The 21710-nt window shown below is 49.1% G+C and overlaps 1 protein-coding gene and 1 pseudogene across 5 annotated transcripts in view; one reads left to right on the forward strand and one right to left on the reverse strand.

The window, feature by feature from the left end:
* The window catches only part of STK24 (serine/threonine kinase 24), a 121591-nt gene that overhangs the window by 98965 nt on the left and 916 nt on the right, over positions 1-21710 (forward strand). For all 5 annotated transcript variants that reach the window (XM_086709144.1, XM_086709154.1, XM_086709149.1 and 2 more), the window contains 5 exons: positions 9688-9873; positions 12088-12233; positions 13758-13887; positions 15163-15231; positions 17891-18027. In XM_086709144.1, coding sequence (XP_086565270.1) covers positions 9688-9873; positions 12088-12233; positions 13758-13887; positions 15163-15231; positions 17891-18027 — 668 coding nt within the window. The remainder of the gene's footprint in view (positions 1-9687; positions 9874-12087; positions 12234-13757; positions 13888-15162; positions 15232-17890; positions 18028-21710) is intronic.
* On the reverse strand, positions 5035-8936 carry LOC112861687 (small ribosomal subunit protein eS1 pseudogene; annotated as a pseudogene).

Genomic DNA, 21710 nt, shown 5'->3' on the forward strand with positions numbered 1-21710 from the left:
ATCGTTTAATATCCTTTATTTATCCAGCCCACAGTTCCTGAGTTTTTTTTTATTTTTTTTATTTTTTGGCTTAAACAATGTGTGCTCGATGGTGGTGGGGACCAGAGAAGGAGCCCATTGGAAGGTAGGTATGGCAGAACAGAGGACCAAGGTGGCCAGAATGGGTTCAGGCCTCCTGAGACGGCCAGGTGGAGGCATATGGGTCCACAGAGAGGGGTGGGGATTGTCTGTCTATAGGTGGTGCTCGAAGCCTGAGCGGGAGTGGATAAGGGAAGGGGGCCCTGGACAGAGCCCTAAGTATAGTTAAGGGACAAGCATAGAAGGAGGCTCCCACGAAAGAAATGGAGAGTTCTTAACATTTTTATGACCAGAGTCTGGAAAGAATATGCTTTTAGTTAGTGCTACAGATTCTTCCTCTCATTATTTTTAATTCTTAGTTAGGATCATTTATTCTCAGAGGCTCCTTCCCAACAGGAGGCAAACCATAATTCTTCTTTTCCACCTTTTTTACTTGTCAAACATCCTCTCCCAGTTTTTCCTGGGTTCTGTTTTCCCTGGTACCTTCAACTTTCTTAAACTTCCTAGTTTAGACTATAAATCCTAGGCACCTTGCCTCGGGAATCTTTGATTTAACTCCTCTCTCCCCCAGGTTGCTCATTCTCAGGTTGTACACAGAATAATCGTCACACAGTCCACAGAGAATTAATTGGTTCTTCTTAACAGTTTCTAGGAAAACAAATATTTAACTCACATACATTTACATGCCAGGCATTGTTTTTGTCTTTTTAAAATGGGAGTCTTGTCAGCAGACAGTAGACTTTTCCTAGGCACAGAACCTTCCTTCCGGCCCTTTGGGCATCGGTGGGAGCCGTCAGCTGTTTAAAGAGCAGATGTTGTATCAGAGTGGCAGGTGTACCTGCTTCTAGCATGGCAGGGACCCACCTGGCTTTCTCACTTGTAAGTTGTGGTGGTGGCTGTGACTGCCATGGTCATGCCGATGGCTTTGGTAGCCACTGGCCGGAAGGTGACTGGTGGGTTTTCAACCCCTAGCGTAACAGAGCTCTGTGGGCTTCATTGTGCTTTTTGCCCTGTGGATGGATTCCCTCCATCCAGAGTCCTCTCTGCAGCCACCTTTGCTGATGGCGTCATAGCATTTTAGGGCTTGACCAGTCCTCTCTCTCTATTTTAGGCTGAGGCCCTTTTATCAGAGTTCGTAAGTCTAGATTTTGGTAGGGACCAGAACCCAAGTTTCTGAACTCATCTGATTACACCACACTGATGGCTTTCTTCTCTTCCTTTCTAGTAAATGAGCTGATCAATCACGGCACTTATGACTCTGGATTCAGTTCTTGTATTTTCAGTATTAAGACACCCATCACTGGTCACTTCACATTTTTTCCTCAGGGAGTGGCCTGGTTATCCAGGACCTTCCCCTTCCTCTCTTTCTTCCTCTTGCAGGGCCACTCTGGACTTTTGCCCAAGATGTGGCCTCTGGCAGCAGAGGTTTTACTGCATCATAAAGCTTTGCCACCTTTTTTCCCCTGGAGTTCTTGTCGTGATCTTCAGATGCCCTTATCTGATCAGTAGGTGTCCCGGTGTTCTTAGGTAGATTTAAAGATACTGGTCTCCAGCTCTGGGGACGCCCGCTTGGCTGGGGAGCTTGAGAACGTAGATGCCACTCTTCTCCCTAACCTTTCACTATACCTCTTACTCTGGCTTGTCAGAAGTGAATTCTTTCATTTGCCTGGGTCATAGCCAACACCTCTCAACTGGAAATCATGTGCGAAAATTACATTTATGTGAACTTGGCTTCCCAGATTTGTTGACCCAGGAGGTGTGGAAAGTGCAGATAAGGCTAATCTCTATGTCTGAGTCTGGGGCCTCGGGGGATAACATGACATTAGTTCCCTCCCAGTAGTTGTGGCTCTGGGCTAGCAGCTTTTGTCTGGAACAATGCCTGATTTACAGATCCTCTTCCAGTGACTGCCTCCCTTCTCAGAGGCTGGCCTGGCCCCCTGGCCGGGTGCTCTGTGCTCTTGGAGGGGCTTTGTGGTTACTCTGCTCTCCTGATACACAAACTTACTTGGTTTTTTTTCCATGGGCCCCTTCCAGTCTTCCTCAGGTGTCCATCCAGGCATTTTCTCCATCAGCCTTTGCATTCCAGAAAGGAGCGCACAGCCCCGGTGGGTGGTTCTGTTCCCATCACTTTCATTTTTGGTACACTCCCTGTTGTTCAAAGGAAGGTCTGGTTGGGCCAAGGATAGCATGCACCTACCTTCCTGGGATCTTCATCTTACTGGACCAAAGTTTTATTAGTTAATGAATTAAAATTTTTATTCGTTTTATGTATATGTCTAGAACCTTGTTTAACGTAATGACCTCTTGAACCCGTATCTTTGACTGCTTGTCATTTGTCCAGACTCCTTAGGTGTCCTGAATGTGTTTGTACACAGAGGACGTACATATAGGACGTCTTATGTTGATCTTAGTTCATAATCTAAGTACGACATTATTAGGTCATGATTACCCATGTGTCTTAAGAGCCTTATTACTGTTATTTTTAAGGTGAAGTAGGGTAGCTTGGTTTATTTAAGAAGCCTTGAGACCTAGAAGATGTGCCAAGGGAGATAACTCTGCTCTCCCATAAGGAAGCCTTTGCTTTCAACACTGAGCAGGGGCTTGGGCTGGAGAACATTAATCTTTCTCCCTCGGCCCCCCCCCCCCCCCGCCCTTTGTGTATAAGGTTATGGTGATGGCATGTTAGCAAATGGATTGGACTTGTGTAAAGACATAGTCCGTGTTCCATGTCCCTTGTGTGTATTCATTCATTTGGTTATTGCTATAGTTGTGCCCAGTGCTAAATAATTGGTATCTCCCATGAGTAATTGCAGTACTGGGCAGGTAGCTCTAACAGGGAGCAGGGGCGCAGGGAGCTGAGTGAGGAATGTCAGAGCGAGCTGGGGAAGGCTTCACAGACCCCTTAGAGATGAGGGAGGGATGTTCGACCCAAGTCCAGTGTGGGAACGGAGAGACCTATGTATCTGGATTGTAGATTGTGGTGAAGAATGTAAATGAGGCTGGAGAAATTGACTTGCCTGTTAACTGAAATATCCTGTAGACCCTGAGAGGCCGGTGTCTGTATTCTCTTGTAAATGACTTTTCCCTTTTTATGGCCTCAAAAGCAGTACATACTGGAAAATACTTGGGGGGGGGGGTGCAGGGAAGTGATGGAAAAAGAAAAACATCTATAGACCTATCACCCCAGCACAGGCTTAAGTTATTTTGATGTCCAGTCTCCAAAATAACCATATATTGTCTAACCATGGTGAAAAATGGCAATAGGTGATAGATGCGTTGGTGGAAAAAAAAAATTGTTAAAGATGAGTGAAAAGCAGCACTATTAGCCCATCAGTTTTTGGAATCTGCGTGGTTGGCCTGTTCACTGCAGCGTGTGATTGGCCCTCCCTGTCTGGTGCTGATCCGCTCGCTTCCTCTGGTTCCAGCACAGGATCAGGAATTACCACAGACCCCGCTGCGAGTGATGAGTCCTGGAGGTGGGGGCAGGATAGGATGTGAGCCAGAAGGGAAAACATGCAGCTAGGAGAGTAAACAGTAGGCTCTCAGCACAAAGTAGTGATTGGGGCTTTTCTAATCAGCCGTGTGTTGATGTTTGGTGCTGAAAGGATTTTTATACTTTTATATGCTGCTTATAAATGTGTTCCTCAGTACTGCATCTAAGTAAATAGTTTCTGTCAAATCCTTTTTTGACCTATGTTTTGACTAGTTATAACTGACTTGGGATTCATATTTTTTTCTTTTCTTTCTTCCTTTTTTCTTTTTTTTAAAGATTTCCTTAAAAAAATTTTTTTTTAAACGTTTGTTTATTTTTGAGAGAGAGAAAGAGACAGAGTGTGAGCAGGGAAGGGGCAGAGAGAGAAGGAGACACAGAACCTGAAGCAGGTTCCAGGCTCTGAACTGTCAACACGGAGCCCGACTTGGGGCTTGAACCCATGAACTGTGAGATCATGATCTAAGCGGAAGCTGGCCGCTGAACCGACTAAGCCACCCAGGTGCCCCAGAAAAGATTTCCTTTTATTAACCACCTATATAACACTTCTAGTCCAGATCACTGCAGCTTAACAAATCACTTCCAATTCACAGCTATTTATTAACTAAGAGCAATGGGTAAAATCCATACGCCAATTCAGAAAACTTCACATCACCACCAGTTTAGAACATCTAATTCACCAAGTTTAGATGATTTAAAAAGGACAATCAGAAATTAAACATCTTTGGGGTGGCTGGGTGGCTCAGTTGGTTGAGCTTCTGACGCTGGCTCAGGTCATGATCTCATGGTCTGTGAGTTCGAGCCCCGCGTCAGGCTCTGTGCTGACAGCTCAGAGCCTGAAGCCTGTTTCAGATTCTGTATCTCCCTCTCTCTCTGACCCTTCCCCGTTCATGATCTGTCTCTCTCTGTCTCAAAAATAAATAAACATTAAAAAAGAAATTAAACATCACAAATAAGATTTTTTATTTGTCAGCATTAAATGTCTGAATTTTAAACAGATTCTCAGACTGGTGGCTCCTATCCATCAGCTCGTTCAAGTTTAGCACTGGTTTCATCCCCAGTAGTTTTTCCAGAACTACTGCCTTCACCATGAATCTGCAGGAGTTTTCCTAACTCAGATGTGGGCTTCCTCAGCATTTTTACTTTTCTAACAAAGACCTCACGGAGTGGATAAATAGACTGATAAGCCTTCTCTGTATCTTTTCTGATGCAGTCTAGAATGAGTTTATAAATTGAAAAAAAATTTTTTTAATGTTTATTTTTGAGAGAGAGAGAGAGAGAGCACAGTCAGGGGAGGGGCAGACACACACACACACACACACACACACACACTCAGACACACGGACACACAGACACACACACAATCGGAAGTAGACTCCAGGCTCCCAGCTGTCAGCACAAAGCCCAACAGCGCAGGGCTTGAACTCATGAACTGTGAGATCATAACCTGAGCCAAGGTCAGACGCTTAACTGACTGAGCCCCCCCAGGCACCCTTGTTTAGAATCAGTTTATTGACCACTGCTTTCAAGTCATTTATCTGTACCTCTTGGGTCGTGATTTCTATCACCTTTTTCCAATTTTGTCAGACCTGTTGGTGTCGACCATAAGTAGTCTTCTGCATCTGGTTGTTGCGTTTTTTAGTAAAACCAACACAAAATAGACGAAGTAAATAACCATCAGTAATCATGACATCACCATGAGCTTCAGTCCTGGTCTGCTGTGTTTTGACCATGGAGCACATTTTCTTACAGCTAAGATCCATGTCATGGAAATTAGGCAGTTTTTGCCCTGAACATCCTCACTAATCAGCTTGACTTTCTAAATGCAGCTTTATCGTTCCTGCAAATCAACAAGGCTCACTTCAGAAATACAACCCTTGAGGCCATCAGATGTGACTTTGTTTCCTTGATTTCTCCTGACGAGTGTTTTTCCAGTATTTCTTATATTGACAGTAGCTGGTGCTTTCACATCGTATGCATCGTACTTAGAAAATGGACCAACCGCTTTCTTCCTGGCTCCCTTTTTGTCACCTTTCATAAGGCACTTGTTCTGACCACCACCATCGTGCTACTCAGGGAGCCAAAAGGCAGGATTCTTGTTTTGTTTTGTTTTTCTCCCCGCTCCTCTTCCTCGTGATTATAGACAGTTGACTGTGGTTCCTACTAGAATATTTTCTGTTCGTAAATTTTTCATACCACTTACAGTGTGTTGTATCTGCAGATTTGTAGTCAGCTTACTTTTACTTAATTAACATGGTATTACAAGGGTTTAGAATGTTGTATTTTAGTAGCAACCCCAGCCTCACTGGCAAGAGTCTCTGATCATCAATACCAGGTAACTCTGTGGTCACTTAGGAGCATGCCTCTAGAACTGTGCATGTAGGAAAAAAAGTCTGTTCACAGACACGTATCTGCATTTCAAAGTGCCTGCCCTTACAACTGTTGACTTGGGTTTATATTGAAAACCCGTTTGTTTTCTTTTTAATATCTAGTTTCGTGTTTTTCCCAGATGGCAGTAAAACAGGTCTCTTCTGATGCCTCGATTTTAATTGCTTTGGAAAATGACCGCCCTTCCCCCACATAACTTTCATTTTAAAACCCAGACACGTGTTCCCATGTGATGCCACATTTCCTAAATACAGTAATAGATAGACTCTGGTGTTATTTCTGATTCTCTGTCAACAACGTCGTCACATGGGCAGTATTTCCGTAAATATGTTAGAGCAACTTAATCATTCCTCCCAGGTTTAGTGTGAGAAATGCTGCTGTTGAATGTTTTGGGCAGCATACACCATTTTCTAAATCTAAAATTACTTATTTAGGACAGATTCCTAGAAGTGGAATTAATTGGTTTTAGCAAGTGTGGATATTTTTATGGCTTTTGACACATAATGCCAGCTTCCTTGCCATGTGTTCAAGTGTCCATCAAGTTTTCCACATTAGTCAGCAGGGTGTGAGATGTTTAGAGAGGGAGTCCCCAGGGAGGAAGACGCTCGGGAGCCCCCCAGAGAAGCCCAGGGAACAAAGGATAGAGGGGGATAGAGGGGGACCAGGTGCCCAGGTGCCCAGAGACCAGGAGCCACACACCTGGCACCTGGCTGATCTAGGAGGATCCAAAGAGGAATCCAAGAGCTGGCGTGACACACGGGCTCCTGGCTCGGCTGCCTGGCTGGATGGCACATGTTTTGCTATGACGAAGCTGTACTGGCCGGCGCCCCCCCCCCACCCCCCCTCGCCGGAGGACGCAGGAGGGCGATGCCTGTGCCTCTCTGAAGACCTTGGCGATGTCTTATGGGTGGGGCTGAGAAGGCGGCTTCCTTGGCCGACCTTTGGCCTGTACTGGCGTGTGGAAGCAGGGGCCGGGTCCTTGAAATGTTGTGGCTGTCTGCTTATTGTCCGGCCTGGAGCCTGAGGGAAGTAAGTGCACGGGCATGCCACGAGAGGCCACCAGCAAAGACCATTGTCAGTCTGGCCTTCCAATTACTGAGTTTTTAAGTGGTTGTGGGATGCTTGGGGGCCTGGAGGTGGTCCCAGGGGTCAGTGGGACTAAGGCCCTGTGTCTGTACGGCCGGGAGGCAGATGGATGCCAAGCAGCAGGCTTTGCAAAGAGCAGCAGTTCTCGCCAAGTCCAGGAAGGCGGGAGTGGCAGCTGGACGTTGAGGGGAAAGAGCTGCCGCCATGTGAGGGCTGAGTGCTCCCCCGCGCTCGCATCCCTCCCTCCCTGCACGCCTGCTCTCGTCCTGCCGCACGCCCCCGTGACCCAGCTTCCCCCTCCTAGGGGCAGGCACTCTGCGGTCAGTCACCTTCTTGCTGATTTTATTTTTTTTTTTATTAAAAAAAAATTTTTTTTTAACGTTTATTTATTTTTGAGACACAGAGAGACAGAGCATGAACAGGGGAGGGTCAGAGAGAGGGAGACACAGAATCTGAAACAGGCTCCAGGCTCTGAGCTGTCAGCACAAAGCCCGATGCGGGGCTCGAACTCACGAACCCGTGAGATCATGACCTGAGCCGAAGTCGGACGCTTAACTGACTGAGCCACCCAGGCGCCCCCTTGCTGATTTTAAAAGCAACTACACACGTGAACCGAAGCAGAGTCCGGGCTGCCAAGGGAAGGCAAGTGGGAATATGGCTCCCCGTGCGACTCTTCCAGTCCGATCCCTGTAGGACGAGGAATTTAGAATGGGGCTTGCCGCCTGTTGCAGCCATCTTCACTGAGAACAGAAGAAATGGAGCGTGTGGTTGGCCCCGACCGCACGGGCTGCTGGGTGGGGAGATAGCCGTGAGGGTCTCTGGCACTCACTAGGGTTGTGAGGACACGGTGGGTCTTGAAGGTCAGAAATGTCTGTGTCCTGCCGTGACCCGAACGGTGTCTCAGCCTTTCCGTTTCCTTGCCGTAGAGTGAGTGGAGGGATCGGTTAGGTTCTGATCTGCCATGGGTTTCCAGTGCCCGGTGAGCAGAGCACCAAAGGTGTGGTAGTTGCCGTGGGGCAGAGGCCACCCTACCTCCTCCCCTGCTTTACTGGCCCCTCGGTCCTGCTGTGTCCTTAACAGTGGCTGTCCCCTTTGCCGGGGGCTGCTAGCAACTGCCGAGGGAGCCTCCTTAACTGCTTTCTTCAAGACTACCTGCTTTTTTTTTTTTTTTACTTGCCTCCCATGGCCATGGGGTTCGGTTCCCCCCAGCTGACCCCCTGTGGCCACAGCAGGAGTGGGACTGGGCAGCTGGACCCTGTGTGATGCCTCCTGCTTCCTGCCAGCGGTGGATCTAACCAAGCCCCGAGAGCCAATTAACCTGTCATTTGACAGGAAATACAGGAGCTTGAAAAACAGCAGTAATTGACTCCAGAAGAAACCAGACAAATCCATAATTTGGGGGCCTGTTTCTTCCTCAAGACAGTGGCACTGGGGAGATGGGGCAGGGTGCAGGCTGTTGTACATTAAAAGAGCCTTAGGTGACCTGCCGGCCGATCGCAAGGTATGGGCTTCCTTTGGATCCTGATTCCAGCAAGCTGACCGTGAAAATACTTTAAGAATTGAGAAAATTTAACTATTGTTACAGCATATTAAATTATTGTTAATTTTTAAGTTTACTTATTTATTTTGAGAGAGAGCACGAGCAGGGGAGCAGTAGAAAGAAGGAGAGAGAGGATCCCAAGAGGACTCCATGCTGTCAGTGCAGAGACCGACGTGGGGCTCGAACTCACTAACTGTGAGATCATGACCTGAGCTGAAACCAAGAGTCGGATTCTTAACCGACTGAGCCACCCAGGTGCCCCATATTATTGTCAGTTTTAAAATTACTGTTAATTTTAGGTGTTGATAGGTAGTAAAAAACCCTTACAAAGCTGAAGCAAAGGGTGCACGTCATGGTGTGTGTGATTTCCTTTACAAGGCACTGTGGCAAAAAATAGACAAAGCCCATGTGGCAAATTGTTAATAATTAGTAACTTCATGTGATGAGTCTGGGGGTGGGGTACATTCAGTTAATATTCTCCATTTCTATGTGCGCTTGAACATTTTCATAAGAATCCCATTTCCTTTAAGTTCTAGGCACTATGTGAGGCACCTTGCTCAACCACCCTGGTATTATTCCCATCTTACAGATGAGAGAACTGGGCTCACAGGCTAGATATTTTGTGTAATGTCATAAGGCTTTGGTTGTAGAACTGGCGTTTAAACCCAAGTCTCTGGGACCAGTGTGCCTGCTCTCGACCTCACAGCTGTGCTTAGTCGTAAGCTGGCTTGACGGGATGAGTCGCGGAACCCCTCCACGCCCCCAGTGTGCCCTCTCTGCTCACCTCTCCTTACCCATCCTACAACTCCGGGGACTTCAGTTAACACGGAGTGCCTTGTACTTCCAGCAGTAAATGGAGGATGAATAATTGTAAAAGCTGCCTAGGTGCAGGGCCAGAGGATGTTTTATGTATTAAATTTTCTCCTATGTGTCGCCTATTTTGAAATTATTCCAAAGCCTTTTTTCTGTTCACTTAAAAATAATGATCTTTAAAACCTCAGAAGTACACTGAGATGTGTGTGAATTTTTTTTTCCTTCCTTAAGAAATCTATTTATTTGAATTTATTCACTTCCCGGTGTCTCTAAAGATGCTCTGTTGTTGCAGGCAGACATCTGGTCCCTGGGCATAACAGCCATCGAGCTCGCAAAAGGGGAGCCCCCTCACTCCGAGCTGCATCCCATGAAGGTTTTATTCCTCATTCCAAAGAACAATCCCCCGACGCTGGAAGGCAACTACAGCAAAGCGCTCAAGGAGTTCGTTGAAGCCTGTTTGAACAAGGAGCCAAGCTTTGTGAGTCTTGCAAGCTCGGGGCGGGCGTCTCTTCCTGTGCAGCCACACTTGGTCTAGATACATTTTCTTGGAATTTCTGTAATCGCTCTTGTCCTAGTCACCATTGTCTTCACGATCTCGTTGATTTTTTTTTATAATTTTTTTTTTTTTAACATTTATTTATTTTTGAGAGAGCACAAGCAGGGGACGGGGAGAGAGAGAGGGAGACGCAGAATTTGAAGCAGGCTTCAGGCTCCCGAGTTGTCAGCACAGAGCCCAATGCAGGGCCCGAACTCACGAAACGTGAGATTGTGACCTGAGCCAAAGTCGGAAGCTTAACCGACCGAGCCACCCAGGCGCCCCACATTAAGTTTTTTTCTACATGGCTATGATTGATTTGAGTTGCAAATGTTTTTATTTATTGTTTATCTTGCAAGAAACGAAAATCTACTTATTTCCTTTCAGATTGTCTACCTTTTCATAACCTCATTGAGCCCGAAGACTGTTCTCCTTAATATTATATGTGGAATCATAAATTTTTAATATTTATAGTGAAAGGTCAGGCTATTTTAAGCCGTTTTTAGTAATCGTGAAGTCTGGCCAAAAAAATAATGGCTAAATGTGTCTTTAAAGTAGATGTTTTCAGTTTCTTCTTGGTGTGTGTTAGGAAAGAAAAGGCAAATAAAAAAACAGAAGTGAATCACCCACCTTGCCCTCCTATCCTTTCCTTTTTACTCTTTTCTTGGGTACAGTTGACCCTGGCAGAGTCATATGGCAATAACCCTATACAGCGTTAGCCGAATTGTCTCTCAATTAGGATATATCTTTGAAAGTTACCTTTGTATTTCGGTGTTGTGTATAGCACCTTATGCCCTTGATTTGTTTCTGAGTTTTGCAGCAGCATTGGCTGAAGGCCAAGCCGAAGCCCTTTTTTAATGAGCTCCTATCTGAAAAGGGGTGACTAAGTTTACAAGAGCACCATGGTTCTCTAATATGCATCTCAGGAAAGCATCTCAGGAAAGCATCAGGCGTCAGGGGCGTGGACTGTTCCTCTCTCTGTCGACACCGCTCTGGACGTGCTGTCTTGATGTGAGCCCCCTGCCACGGTGCAGCAGCACTTAAGAAGATACACCCGCGATGTGTATCCCATGCCAAGTCGACTTCTAGTATCCGCCTACTTGCCCAGTGCACACATCCCCATCCCTGCCTGGTCCCCATGTGCATGGAGGGAAAGGATGAGAAGCTGAGGGTTTGAGCACTTCTGACACATGTGGAGCTTCACAATCAGGGAAACTGACAGGGAGGGAGACGTAACCTGAGGTGACCCAGGTTTTCTGTAAGCTTGAATTTGAGACACCTGCCCGGCTCTTGTGAATAAAGCTTTAGTAACTCGGACTAAGTGGGACCTTAGTCTAACTGGTGTTGTTTGTGTGTTCTTGCTGTTTGCCCCGGTTTGGGCTACATTCATTTCTCCCTGGGAAGCCATGCTCCCCGTAATGATTGGGTTTGCCATCCTCAAAAGCGGTTGCCAAGTTCCAAGTATGCTGTGTGGCTGTGGCCAGGCTGAACCGAGGCCCTGAGTGAGGGCCTCGCCCCAATCCCAGGGGAAGAGTCAGACTAAGGAAACCAGTATTTCTGAATTGGGGAAGCTGATGAGCCAGGGAACTTGGGTTCTGTTTCGGTATCAAAGAAAAGGGAATCTCTTGGCTCCTCTCTAGTTTCCTCTAGATGTAGCCAAATGAACATTTATCTTACTGTGTTGGGGAGAAGGAGCCAAACGTTAACACAGAAGATCACCAAGGTAATACAGAATATATATTTTCTCTCCTGCCCGCATTTGTAATAACATGTCGTGTGAACACCAGAAGGTATGTGTTCTAGGTGTCTTGAATGATCTCTGAAATTCTCTGACACGTTTCCTGTGTAAATGTGTTTTTCTAGAGGAAGGTTGTTTGCTTTCATCGGATGGTTACCTATAGAATGTTCAGGACCGCATTAGATACTAAGTGCTGTGTGTCCACACTGAACGTGGACTCCCACCCACGGGTGCCCAACGACTGTTGTTTGAATAATGGCTTTTGTTACGGAAACGAACTCTGAAGCAGAACTTGATCTTCAGTTTAGTTTTAGCATGCTTGTTTGACATTTTGAGGCTGAAGTCTGTCCTTCAGGGCAGAATCAGAATGCAGGGAACTTCATCTTATGCTTTCTCTCGTTTGGTGGTTTGTTTCCCAGAGACCCACTGCTAAGGAGTTACTGAAGCACAAGTTTATAATACGCAACTCAAAGAAGACCTCCTACCTGACCGAGCTCATCGACAGGTACAAGAGATGGAGGGCCGAGCAGAGCCACGAAGACTCCGGTTCTGAAGACTCAGACACGTGAGTCGGCTCCCCCGGATTGTAGGGTGCACATGAGCCGGGCTCCTGTGGGCTGTGGGGGTGGGGGTGGGCGTGGGGGGGTGCCTGTGAGCCCTGGGCATGCGTCACGTTCGTGTGTGTTCTTGTCTCTTGTTTGGGTGTTGTGGGGGGTGGGGAGTGGTTGTTACTGCCTTGCTTGTGAATTCGATATGTCTTTAGATAATCCGGCTTGATGGGGATTCTTGTGTTTGCACGGGACAGTTTGGGAGCCTATTAGCCTCTTTTTGTTGCCAGTGGAGTCTGTCCAGGAAAAATCTGTATGGCGGAATTGCTCTTAAAGGACTAGAACTGGCCTCCTTCTTTTCTTCTTCCTGCTGTTAAAAATATTGATCAAACTGCCTTAAAAGTATTTTTTTTAAAGATAGAAACGTATGTTTTTTACGATCTCGTGTTGTGTTGTGGTAGACACTTGGGTTGTACCAGCTCTGTGGGAAGCTGCTTACTAAAAACTGGCATCAAGTTAAGCCTGTTGGAATTCCGTTAGCTGAAGACACGAACGAGGTGTCGGGGGAAGCTAGACCACCTGCTCTGACGTGAACGTGGGGGCCGTTGGGACAGTGTCCTGAATACAGGCTGTGAGTCACTGATGAGACATCCAAGAGGATGTGTCCAGTGTAGAATGGCATCCAGGCTCAGGAGGCGTGTAGGCGAGGGTCATGGATTTTAAGTCATCACGCTCTAAATGGTCATTGGAGCCACGAGAGTGAATGGTGCTGCCCAGATTCCATCTGCAGAGTGCGAAGGACCGGAGGCCTAGGGCCGAGTGCTGGGAAGCGCCTAGTGTAGAGGACGACCCTGTGGATGACCCGGGTCAGGGGCGATCTGGGTGCAGAGAGCCTGGAGGGGAGGGAAGGGTGATGAGCAGGAACATTGAGGCTCAGGGCTCAAGTAGGTGAAGGACTGAGCAGTAACCCCCTTGTCCAGTGGTGTGCTGGGCATCGGTGGCCTTGGGCATCAGTGCAGGGGCGAGGTTGGTTCTGGCGTGAGTAGAATGTAAGGAATGGAGGCAGTGAGTGTAGGTAACACATCCAAGAATTCAGACTGAGACATGGCCGTAGCTCGAGGGGCGGGTGTGTTGAGGGAGCCACAGGCCTGGCTACTTGTTGTTCATGGGAAGGGAGACCAAGAGGAGAAAAGTGCCCTCCGGGAGAGGGGTTGTCGCGCAGCGGGGGATTGTATTGCAGAAGAGATGCCTCTCTCCCTTTCGGGAGGCGGGATGGAAAGTGTGGGGGCGGCCGGCACTGTGGGAAGTTATGGGAGCCTCAGTCTGATGGTCTCTCCTTTTCTCTGAGGCAGGAGGCAAGGTCCTCTTCTGAAAGGAGGGTCAGGGGGGTGTGGTGGTGGAGAGTGGAGATGGGAGGTAGGGGTGGAGTCTGGGGGGTGGCTGGGCAGTGCCCAGTGCTCGGTTGGGGCAGGAGAGCGTGGGTCTCCTTGGGACGGAGCCGTGCGCTGGCTCACGGAGTTGGCCTGCATTTCTCTACAAAGGGAAACAGATACCGACAGCCAGGCGTCTGGAGGCAGCGACTCTGGGGACTGGATCTTCACTATCCGGGAGAAAGATCCAAAGAATCTTGAGAATGGAGCCCTTCAGCCTTCAGACTTAGAAAGGAATAAGGTAACGTTGGCTCAGCGACTAACACCTGTCATCATCAGCCAGTGGTGGTCCTGAGTCCCTTTTGTGTGGAGCCTGCTCCTTTACTGGGCAGGCTTTTTTGGAATTTCGCTGTCCCTGAATTGACAGATAAGAGGTTATGTTGTATGGTATCCTACGATTTCACTCCTATGTGGAATTTGAGAAACACAACAGGTGAACATAGGGGAAGGGAAGGAAAAGATAAAAACTGAGGGGGTGGCAAGCAGCAAGAGACTCTTAAATATAGAGAACAAACTGAGGATTGCTGGAGGGGACGTGGGTCGGGGGGTGGGCTAAATGGGTGATGGGCATTAAGGAGGGCACTTGTTGGAATGAGCGCTGGGTATTATATGGAAGTGACAAATCACTGGGTTCTACTCCTGAAGCCAGGATTGCACTGTATGTTAACTAACTTGAATTTAAATTAAAAAACAAAAGAAAAAAAAGAAAAAGATTCTGTCTCATGACCCAGAGAGTCAGACCTGAGAATCTGGCCTCAGGTCTGCTCTGCAGAGGCTGTTGCTGTCTCCCCACCCCACCCCCAGCCCTGCACCACCACCGTGGAATCCGTTTCCTGACACTTGCACATTAGCAGGGGTCAGGGTATTGCTTTGTGTATTGGGGTTACTCATAAAAGGTACCAGAATTTTGGGATGAAGTTTTTGTTTCAGATCTTAAAAACAAATGTAGTGCTTTTGGTACATATATAAAACCTTATTTTGATTAATTGGTTTTATGCCTTTTTAAGTTTATGAAAAACTGTATTTTTAAAATCTTTTTACAGCACGGTGGCGTAGTCCCTCTCCGGCAGAGTAGACCAGTGGCTGCCCCCTGGTGATCCTATAAGTCTGGCTTTGATAAGCAGATAGGAGTTATTATAGAGGTTGCAAAAGTAGAAAATAGGCCGCTGTCCTACGACAGTCGCTTGGCAACAGTCAGCTTCGGTTCTGGTTTCTGTAGTCAAGTCCCACTACATAGGTAGCACAGTGTTGGAATACAGATGCCACTTTTGGGACCTCGTGGGTCTTTCCATTTGGAACCCGGACCCTGGTTTCCCCAGCTGCATGCTTGTTGCGCATTGCTGCAAATGAAACATTGTAGTCTGGTGAAAGACAGCAAGACAGACCCATTGGGTATCCCCGCAAACAGACAGCATTTCAGATTTGATGTGATGCATATCTGAAGTCTACAGTTTGAATTGTTGCAGTATGAATGTTAAAATACTTCCCTCTGATTACCTTTTCTTTCTTCCCTAAGATGAAAGACATCCCAAAGAGGCCTTTCTCTCAGTGTTTATCTACAATTATTTCTCCTCTGTTTGCAGAGGTAAGATCCCCAGTTGACATGGGGGGGGGGGGGGGGAATGTGGCGGGGGAAGTAGTGGGGAGCAGGGTCCTCTTTCTGTGACATGTTGCCCGTAGCATTTGGGAGGTTAGAAGAAGTTGGCATAAGCAGGAGGAGAGTCCGCACCGTGGTCCCCTGAGGCTGGGCGGGATTGGGCACGACCTTCCCGGCGCCCCTCCTGGGAAATGTCCCTGTGATGTCACCTCAAGTGTTCTGGCCCAGCCCAAGTCTCTGTGAGACCAGGGCGATTTTCAGCCTCAGTTATACTACCTTCTACAAAATCTGTTTGGCTGTAGCGTGGTTGCTTTGCCGCAGACAAGTGTATGGTGATGTAAAAAGTAGGATTTTACTTGAAAGGAGAAATCGGATTCCTGGAGACCTGAGTTGTCCCAGAGTGCCCCCATATTTCACTGGGATCCTCCTGTAGTCACTTAACCCAGCAGGCCACCAGTGTCCCCAGTGAGCAGCCCCTGTCCCTCCTTCGTTCTGGGACTACACCCATGTGCTGGTTCCCTGTTCCTTCCCTGGGGAGCCCCCCACATCCCCACCCGACTCATGTAGGTACCTATATGTATATGGCATTTTGAGATGTTCTCAACAATAGATTTTGAAACTGAAGATTATTCTTCATCCAGTTAGTAGGTGATTTGAAAGTAAAGTTGGAGATCTCCCTGTCCTTTTTTTTTTGAGGCCCCCCCCCCCCCCACACACACACACTCAGGCTGCCTGTAAGATAATTCAGAATGAGTCGCACTCTAGTACCTTCTGTTTGGTGATTCAGAGCTCCGCAGGGGAGCCTCCATACACACAGGCTCCCCGCCCTGCTCACTCCACTTGGCCTGAACCTCAGTTCACACAGTGACTCCCCCTTGGCAAGGTCCCTCCCCCCGCCCCCCCCCCCCCCCCCCCCCCCCCCCCCCCCCCCCCGCCCGGTGTCCGGGTTGGCTTCGTCCAGCTCCTAGTCCGTCCCCTGCCCAGGGTCTGCCCTCTCGAACTTGCCTGAGGGGCCATGCTTGCTGAGGGGCCAGGCTCGAACATGCCTGAGGGGCCTGGAGTGTGGAGTTGAAACCACTGAACGCACGGGTTTCCCACAGGGCAGGTGGAGGCCTCTCTGTGTCCCTCTTTGGCTCTCGTCCTGGCTGATTTTTCTGGGTACCTGCATTCTTCCTCTTCTGTCCATAAGACACCATCTTGCTCATTATTGTGTAGTTTGGGAGAGTGGTCCTTCAGGCTTTCTGGATGTTCCCTTGCTCCCCTGTGATCTTGCCATTGGCGCTCCACCAGCGTCAGGCAGTTTGGGAAAATGGCATAGGTATTTCCTGTTTGTCTGAAGCCATGTATTTTTCGTGGCGCATGTGAAGAAACTGTTCTGGAATCATTATTTTGAATTAATGAATTAATCCTAAATGGAATACTGCTTTGATTTTGATTTTTTTTCCCTGCTAGCCTGAAGGTAAAGTCACAGGTGTCTTTTCTTTGTTTTTATTAGTAGTACTCGGTAACCACGTGTTTGAAGTGTTCAGTGTGTGTCATTTTACATCATACTCCAAAACTCCTCAACCCCGTGTCTGCGGATGTGCATGTTCCTGACATCAGTGGGTGCAGGTGGCTCACTCCAGTCGGGGGCTGATCAAGCAAGGGAGGAAAACCGAGTGGGAAACAGGGGAAGGCAGAGGTTACACACTAAGGACTTGTAAATGCTGTTCTCTGTGGTTGTTAAGTGATGGGGAATCCTAGACAGACACAGGTGGCCACCTCCGGGTCTGCCGCACCACAGTCTGTGACCAGCAGGAGCCCAGCGAGTGAACCCCCTCCCGCGGCCCCTCCAACGCCATGGCTTTCGGTTCCCTCGTGTGCCCCTTCAGCCGGCGGAAGGGGGAAGTGTGGTCAGGATGGGGTTGGTGCCGGGAGTGATGTGTTCCCAGCAGCTTGAAAGCCGAAACTAAAGGTGAATGATTTCCTAAAGGTGAAATCGAGGAGGGGGCTCTTGTTTGGAGAGGCTCAGCTGTGCACCTGCTGCCTGGTGCTGGAACAGCTTTCCTTGTCATGGGGCACGTCTTGGTCACATCTATCCCAGAGAGGGCTTACGAGTCATCAGCCTCACGTGAGGCGGTGCTGAGGACACCGTCGTGATTTCTTATGGGGGCAGAGGGGCCGATAGGGATGCCAGCTTCCCAGAATTTAGGGGTGCCAGTTGGTTGCACGAAGGAGAATGTTTTGACAGCCCCCGGGTCCAGAAAGGCCATTTGCTGAAGCCTTCAGAGCCAGCCCCTTACCACCAGGATCTAAGCCACAGTGCACGTTGCAGCTTTGCTGTGGAAGCCAGAGCTGAGCGACTTTGGGATTGCTTTTCTGGTAGAGGTTCAGGTCGAAGTGGAATGAGCAGAGGGACGGATGCCTCGATCAGATCTTGAAAAGATGCACAGAAGGCCAGCTGTCTCTGTTTCTCGCTAGCAGAGGTGGTGACGTAGGTCTGACTCCTGCCCTTCCTGTACAGAGTGCTGTCACGGAGTTGTTCCTGGAAAGGAACGGAAGGGGGCAGCGGTCTGGGCTGGCACGTCATGTAACCCTGTATAGGAGGCGCTCGGCGATCCCCGTGCCCACGTGGGTCATGCTGCTCTTTGTGTTTGTGTGTTTCCAGTTGAAGGAGAAGAGCCAGTCGTGTGGTGGGAACACGGGGCCCATAGAGGAACTGCGCGGGGCCATCTACCTGGCGGAAGAGGCCTGCCCTGGGATCTCGGACACCATGGTGGCCCAGCTCGTCCAGCGGCTGCAGAGGTAACTGTGTCCAGGGAGGAGGGCTCTGCCGTGTCTGCCCCGTGGCTCTCTCTGCCCTTCCAAGGGACTGCTGGTCAACCCTCTCTGTCCCTGGGGCGCTTCGTTCCCGGTCGGGTGCTGTTAGCTTCCCACCACATGGTTGAAACAGAATCAAGTTTCAGAAAGTTCTGAGTTATAGATCTCAATCACTGTAAAAGAATGATAGGAATATGGAAGGACCACAGACTTTGTGAGACTGTAGCTCTTACCACGTAAATGCCCAGTGCCTTTAAATTTTTTTTTTTTTTCAACGTTTTTTATTTATTTATGGGACAGACAGAGACAGAGCATGAACGGGGGAGGGGCAGAGAGAGAGGGAGACACAGAATCGGAAACAGGCTCCAGGCTCCGAGCCATCAGCCCAGAGCCTGACGCGGGGCTCGAACTCACGGACCGTGAGATCGTGACCTGGCTGAAGTCGGACGCCTAACCGACTGCGCCACCCAGGCGCCCCGCCCAGTGCCTTTAAAAGGCCTGTCTGCTCCTAGTGAGGCAGCCTGACCCTCAGCTGGAGAGGTGTGCTCCTTACCCATGTGTTTGTAATGCGCTTGGTTTTCTGCTTTCAAAGTCAGGCCCACGGTGCCAGAAGTTGGGGCTCGGTGAGTTAGGACATGGGCGTGTTCGCTTCCTCGGGTGCCTAGGCCACTTCTTCCCCCCCCACCCCCGGTGCCCGGGAGCCCTGCTGTGTCGGCAGGTGTGCTCTGCCCTGCCTGTGGCCCTGGGGTGGGGGTGGGGGTGGGGGACGGCCTGGGCTTCCCCACCCACTCTCAGACTTGCGATAGCCTCCTTGTGAAGGTCGCTTCGATGTCACTCCCGCGGAAGGGCAGTCATTTGGGGGGGTTGGAGAGAGTGGAGAGGTGTGCTGTGACCCAGGCTCTGCTCTGCACCCCCAAACCTTTGCAACTCTCCCAAAAGCCAGCCACGTCATGGCTTTGAAAATCACCTCCTTTGTGGCACCTGGGTGGCTCAGTTGCTTAAGCGTCTGACTTTGGCTCAGGTCATGATCTCATGGCTCGTGGGTTCAAGCCCCCACATCGGGCTCTCTGCTGTCAGTGCACAGCCTACTTCGGATCCTCTGCCCCCCCCCCCCGCCCCTCCCCCACTTGCAATCGGTCGCTCGCTCTCAAAAGTAAACAAACATTTAAAAAATTTAAAAAAGAAAACAATACCTTCCAGGTGAATTGTGAATTGTCCAGGCTCCCGAGCCCCTTCCAGAGCAAGGCCGAGCCTCAGTGACAGTGAGGAACATTTCAGCTCTTCCCAGAGAGGCTGCCTTGACAACACATAAGGAAGTTGGGGGCACGTTGGGTTCCTTTTGCCACTTGGAAGTGATGGCCGAAGGGGCTGCCCTCTGGCAGGGGCCGAGCCCTGGTGAAGGGGGATGTAGGGGCCCGGCCTCACTCCTCCCTGCAGGTTTGTCCCCGCGGCCACAGGCTCCTTTGTAGAAGGTGTCTGGCCTTCCCAGCCGGTGCTCGAGGGCTGCTGGAGAATGAGGCCCGTTTATGTGGCCGCCGCCTATTCTGAGGCTGGAAGGACCCCGTTACACTTTCGGGTTTACCCCCCTCCCCGCTGTTGACAGGAACAAATCTGAGGCATAAAGGAAGAGAGAGCTGCAGTCACCCGTCCGCTCACCCGCACAGGGGCTGACAGGTCTGCGTGTACCGTCCCGCGTGCACGTGCAGGGACGGTCGTGTGGCATTGTTAGAGGGCTCACTGGCTGTTGGTCGTGAGACGATGCTTCTCAGCTCCTCGGCTGCCCCCTGTTCCTTCATCATAACTTAATGGCCACTTTTCTCATTTCTCGGAGCAGTTTGGACTCCCTTCGCTCCCCATTCTAGCTGTGTTTCGAAAATTCCTGTTAAAAGGAACCGTAAGATCACGTGGCTGGTTCTGGTGGTTCTGTGTTTGGTCTTGGTTTGGTTTGCTGCTTTCCTAGCGTCCCTTTTAGGACTCTTTTCCACGTTGTCTCAAACTGCCTGAGATGCTTGGCAGGGATGCCCGCACGTGACCCGATTTCCCCGAGGCTCCGGGGCACGGGGGTGTGGCCTGTGCATTTTTGTTGATCTCTCTGCTCCCTCCTTGGCACTGTGGACCCAGGGGATCTCCACCCGTGCTCTCCAGTAGACAGTGTGAGCCACGCACAGAGCTTCAGGTTTTCTAGTTACCTCGTGAGAAAACCGGAAGAGCGGAACAGGTAAAGTTAGTTGTAATAGATTTTTTTAACCCACTGCTTGCCACATCTTTCTCGACACGTGGTCGGTGCACACTGTTACCGGGGAGGCGTTTCGCACCTGCTTTTTACCAGGTCTTTGCAGTCCGGTGCGTTTTACGCTTCACAGCACGTCTCAGTGTGAACTGGCCACATTTTGGGGTCTCGGCCGCCGCTGGTGTGAGCGTTGAGCATCTGTAAGTCAGATGTGATTGCCGCTGTCCACATCATGTTTAAATTTGTACTCGCGGGGCGCCTGGGTGGCTCAGTCGGTTGAGCGTCCGACTTCGGCTCAGGTCATGATCTCGTGGTCTGTGAGTTCGAGCCCCGCGTCGGGCTCTGTGCTGTCAGCTCAGAGCCTGGAGCCTGTTTCGGATTCTGTGTCTCCCTCTCTCTCTGACCCTCCCCTGTTCATGCTCTGTCTCTCTCTGTCTCAAAAATAAATAAATGTTAAAAAAATAAAAATAAAAAAGAAATAAATAAATTTGTACTCGCCAAACACTAGTCCACGTTCTTTCTTCTGGCCTTCAGACCATTCTGTCTTGTTTTCCTTTCCTTTGTCATGTGCAGACACGCTCTCCTCTGCAACCAGCAGAGGACCCTGCTCCTGGGGGGCTCTTAGCTGGGTCCCCACAGGCTTATTAGCAGGTGCTGTCCGTTCACTCCTTGGAGGCCCCCCGAGCTCTTCCTGTGTATTCCCCACCCACATGCCACCATGCCACAGTGACCACTGTTGCTGCCTCGTTCCCGTTTAGCTCCATAAAGGCGGTCCCTCAGTGGATCACCTCAGAAAAAATAAACGATTTTTGTCTAAAGCATTTCAGAGACTTCTGTGTCTTAATTTGAATTAACGCGTGGCTCTTTTTGCATGGCATCAACTCCTCCCATGGCTTAGGCGTTTATATTTCTTGGAAAATGAGTTTTAGGATCTGTGGTCGGAGCCTGCTTTTCAAGAAGATCTTCCGTGATCCTTTCTCTGGGAGGGTGCCAAGTATTTTAATGCCTTAAAAGAGGAGCCAGAGGTTGGAATGTTTGACATTCTCTCCATTGAACAGGTCCTCAGCCCTCTCCTATGACTTGGGCTCTGTTTTGAGGTAGCCGAGGGGATCTTGGCCATAAGAGGACCCCGCTCCTTTTTTGTTTTTATTCCAGAGCAAGATAGTACTGCAGAACTAACAGAAACCAGAAGAAAGTGCCGTGACCCCACCAGTGCAGCCCAGTTAGGAATATCAGTTTTGTTCATTGGCTTCCATTGTTCTATACAGATCATAAATTTGCCCAACTTTTTACGTCTCCAAATTAGTGCACATATAAGTTTTTGATATTCTATAGTATTTAGAATGAATTGTGCATGTGAAACTATACATGTGTACTGCCTGTATAATTTTATGTACACATTTGTGTGTATTTCTCATGTTGCTAAATATAAGTACAA

The sequence above is a fragment of the Puma concolor genome, chromosome A1, assembly GCF_028749965.1.
Source record: "Puma concolor isolate L17-30 chromosome A1, mPumCon1.1.hap2, whole genome shotgun sequence".
NCBI lineage: Eukaryota > Metazoa > Chordata > Mammalia > Carnivora > Felidae > Puma > Puma concolor.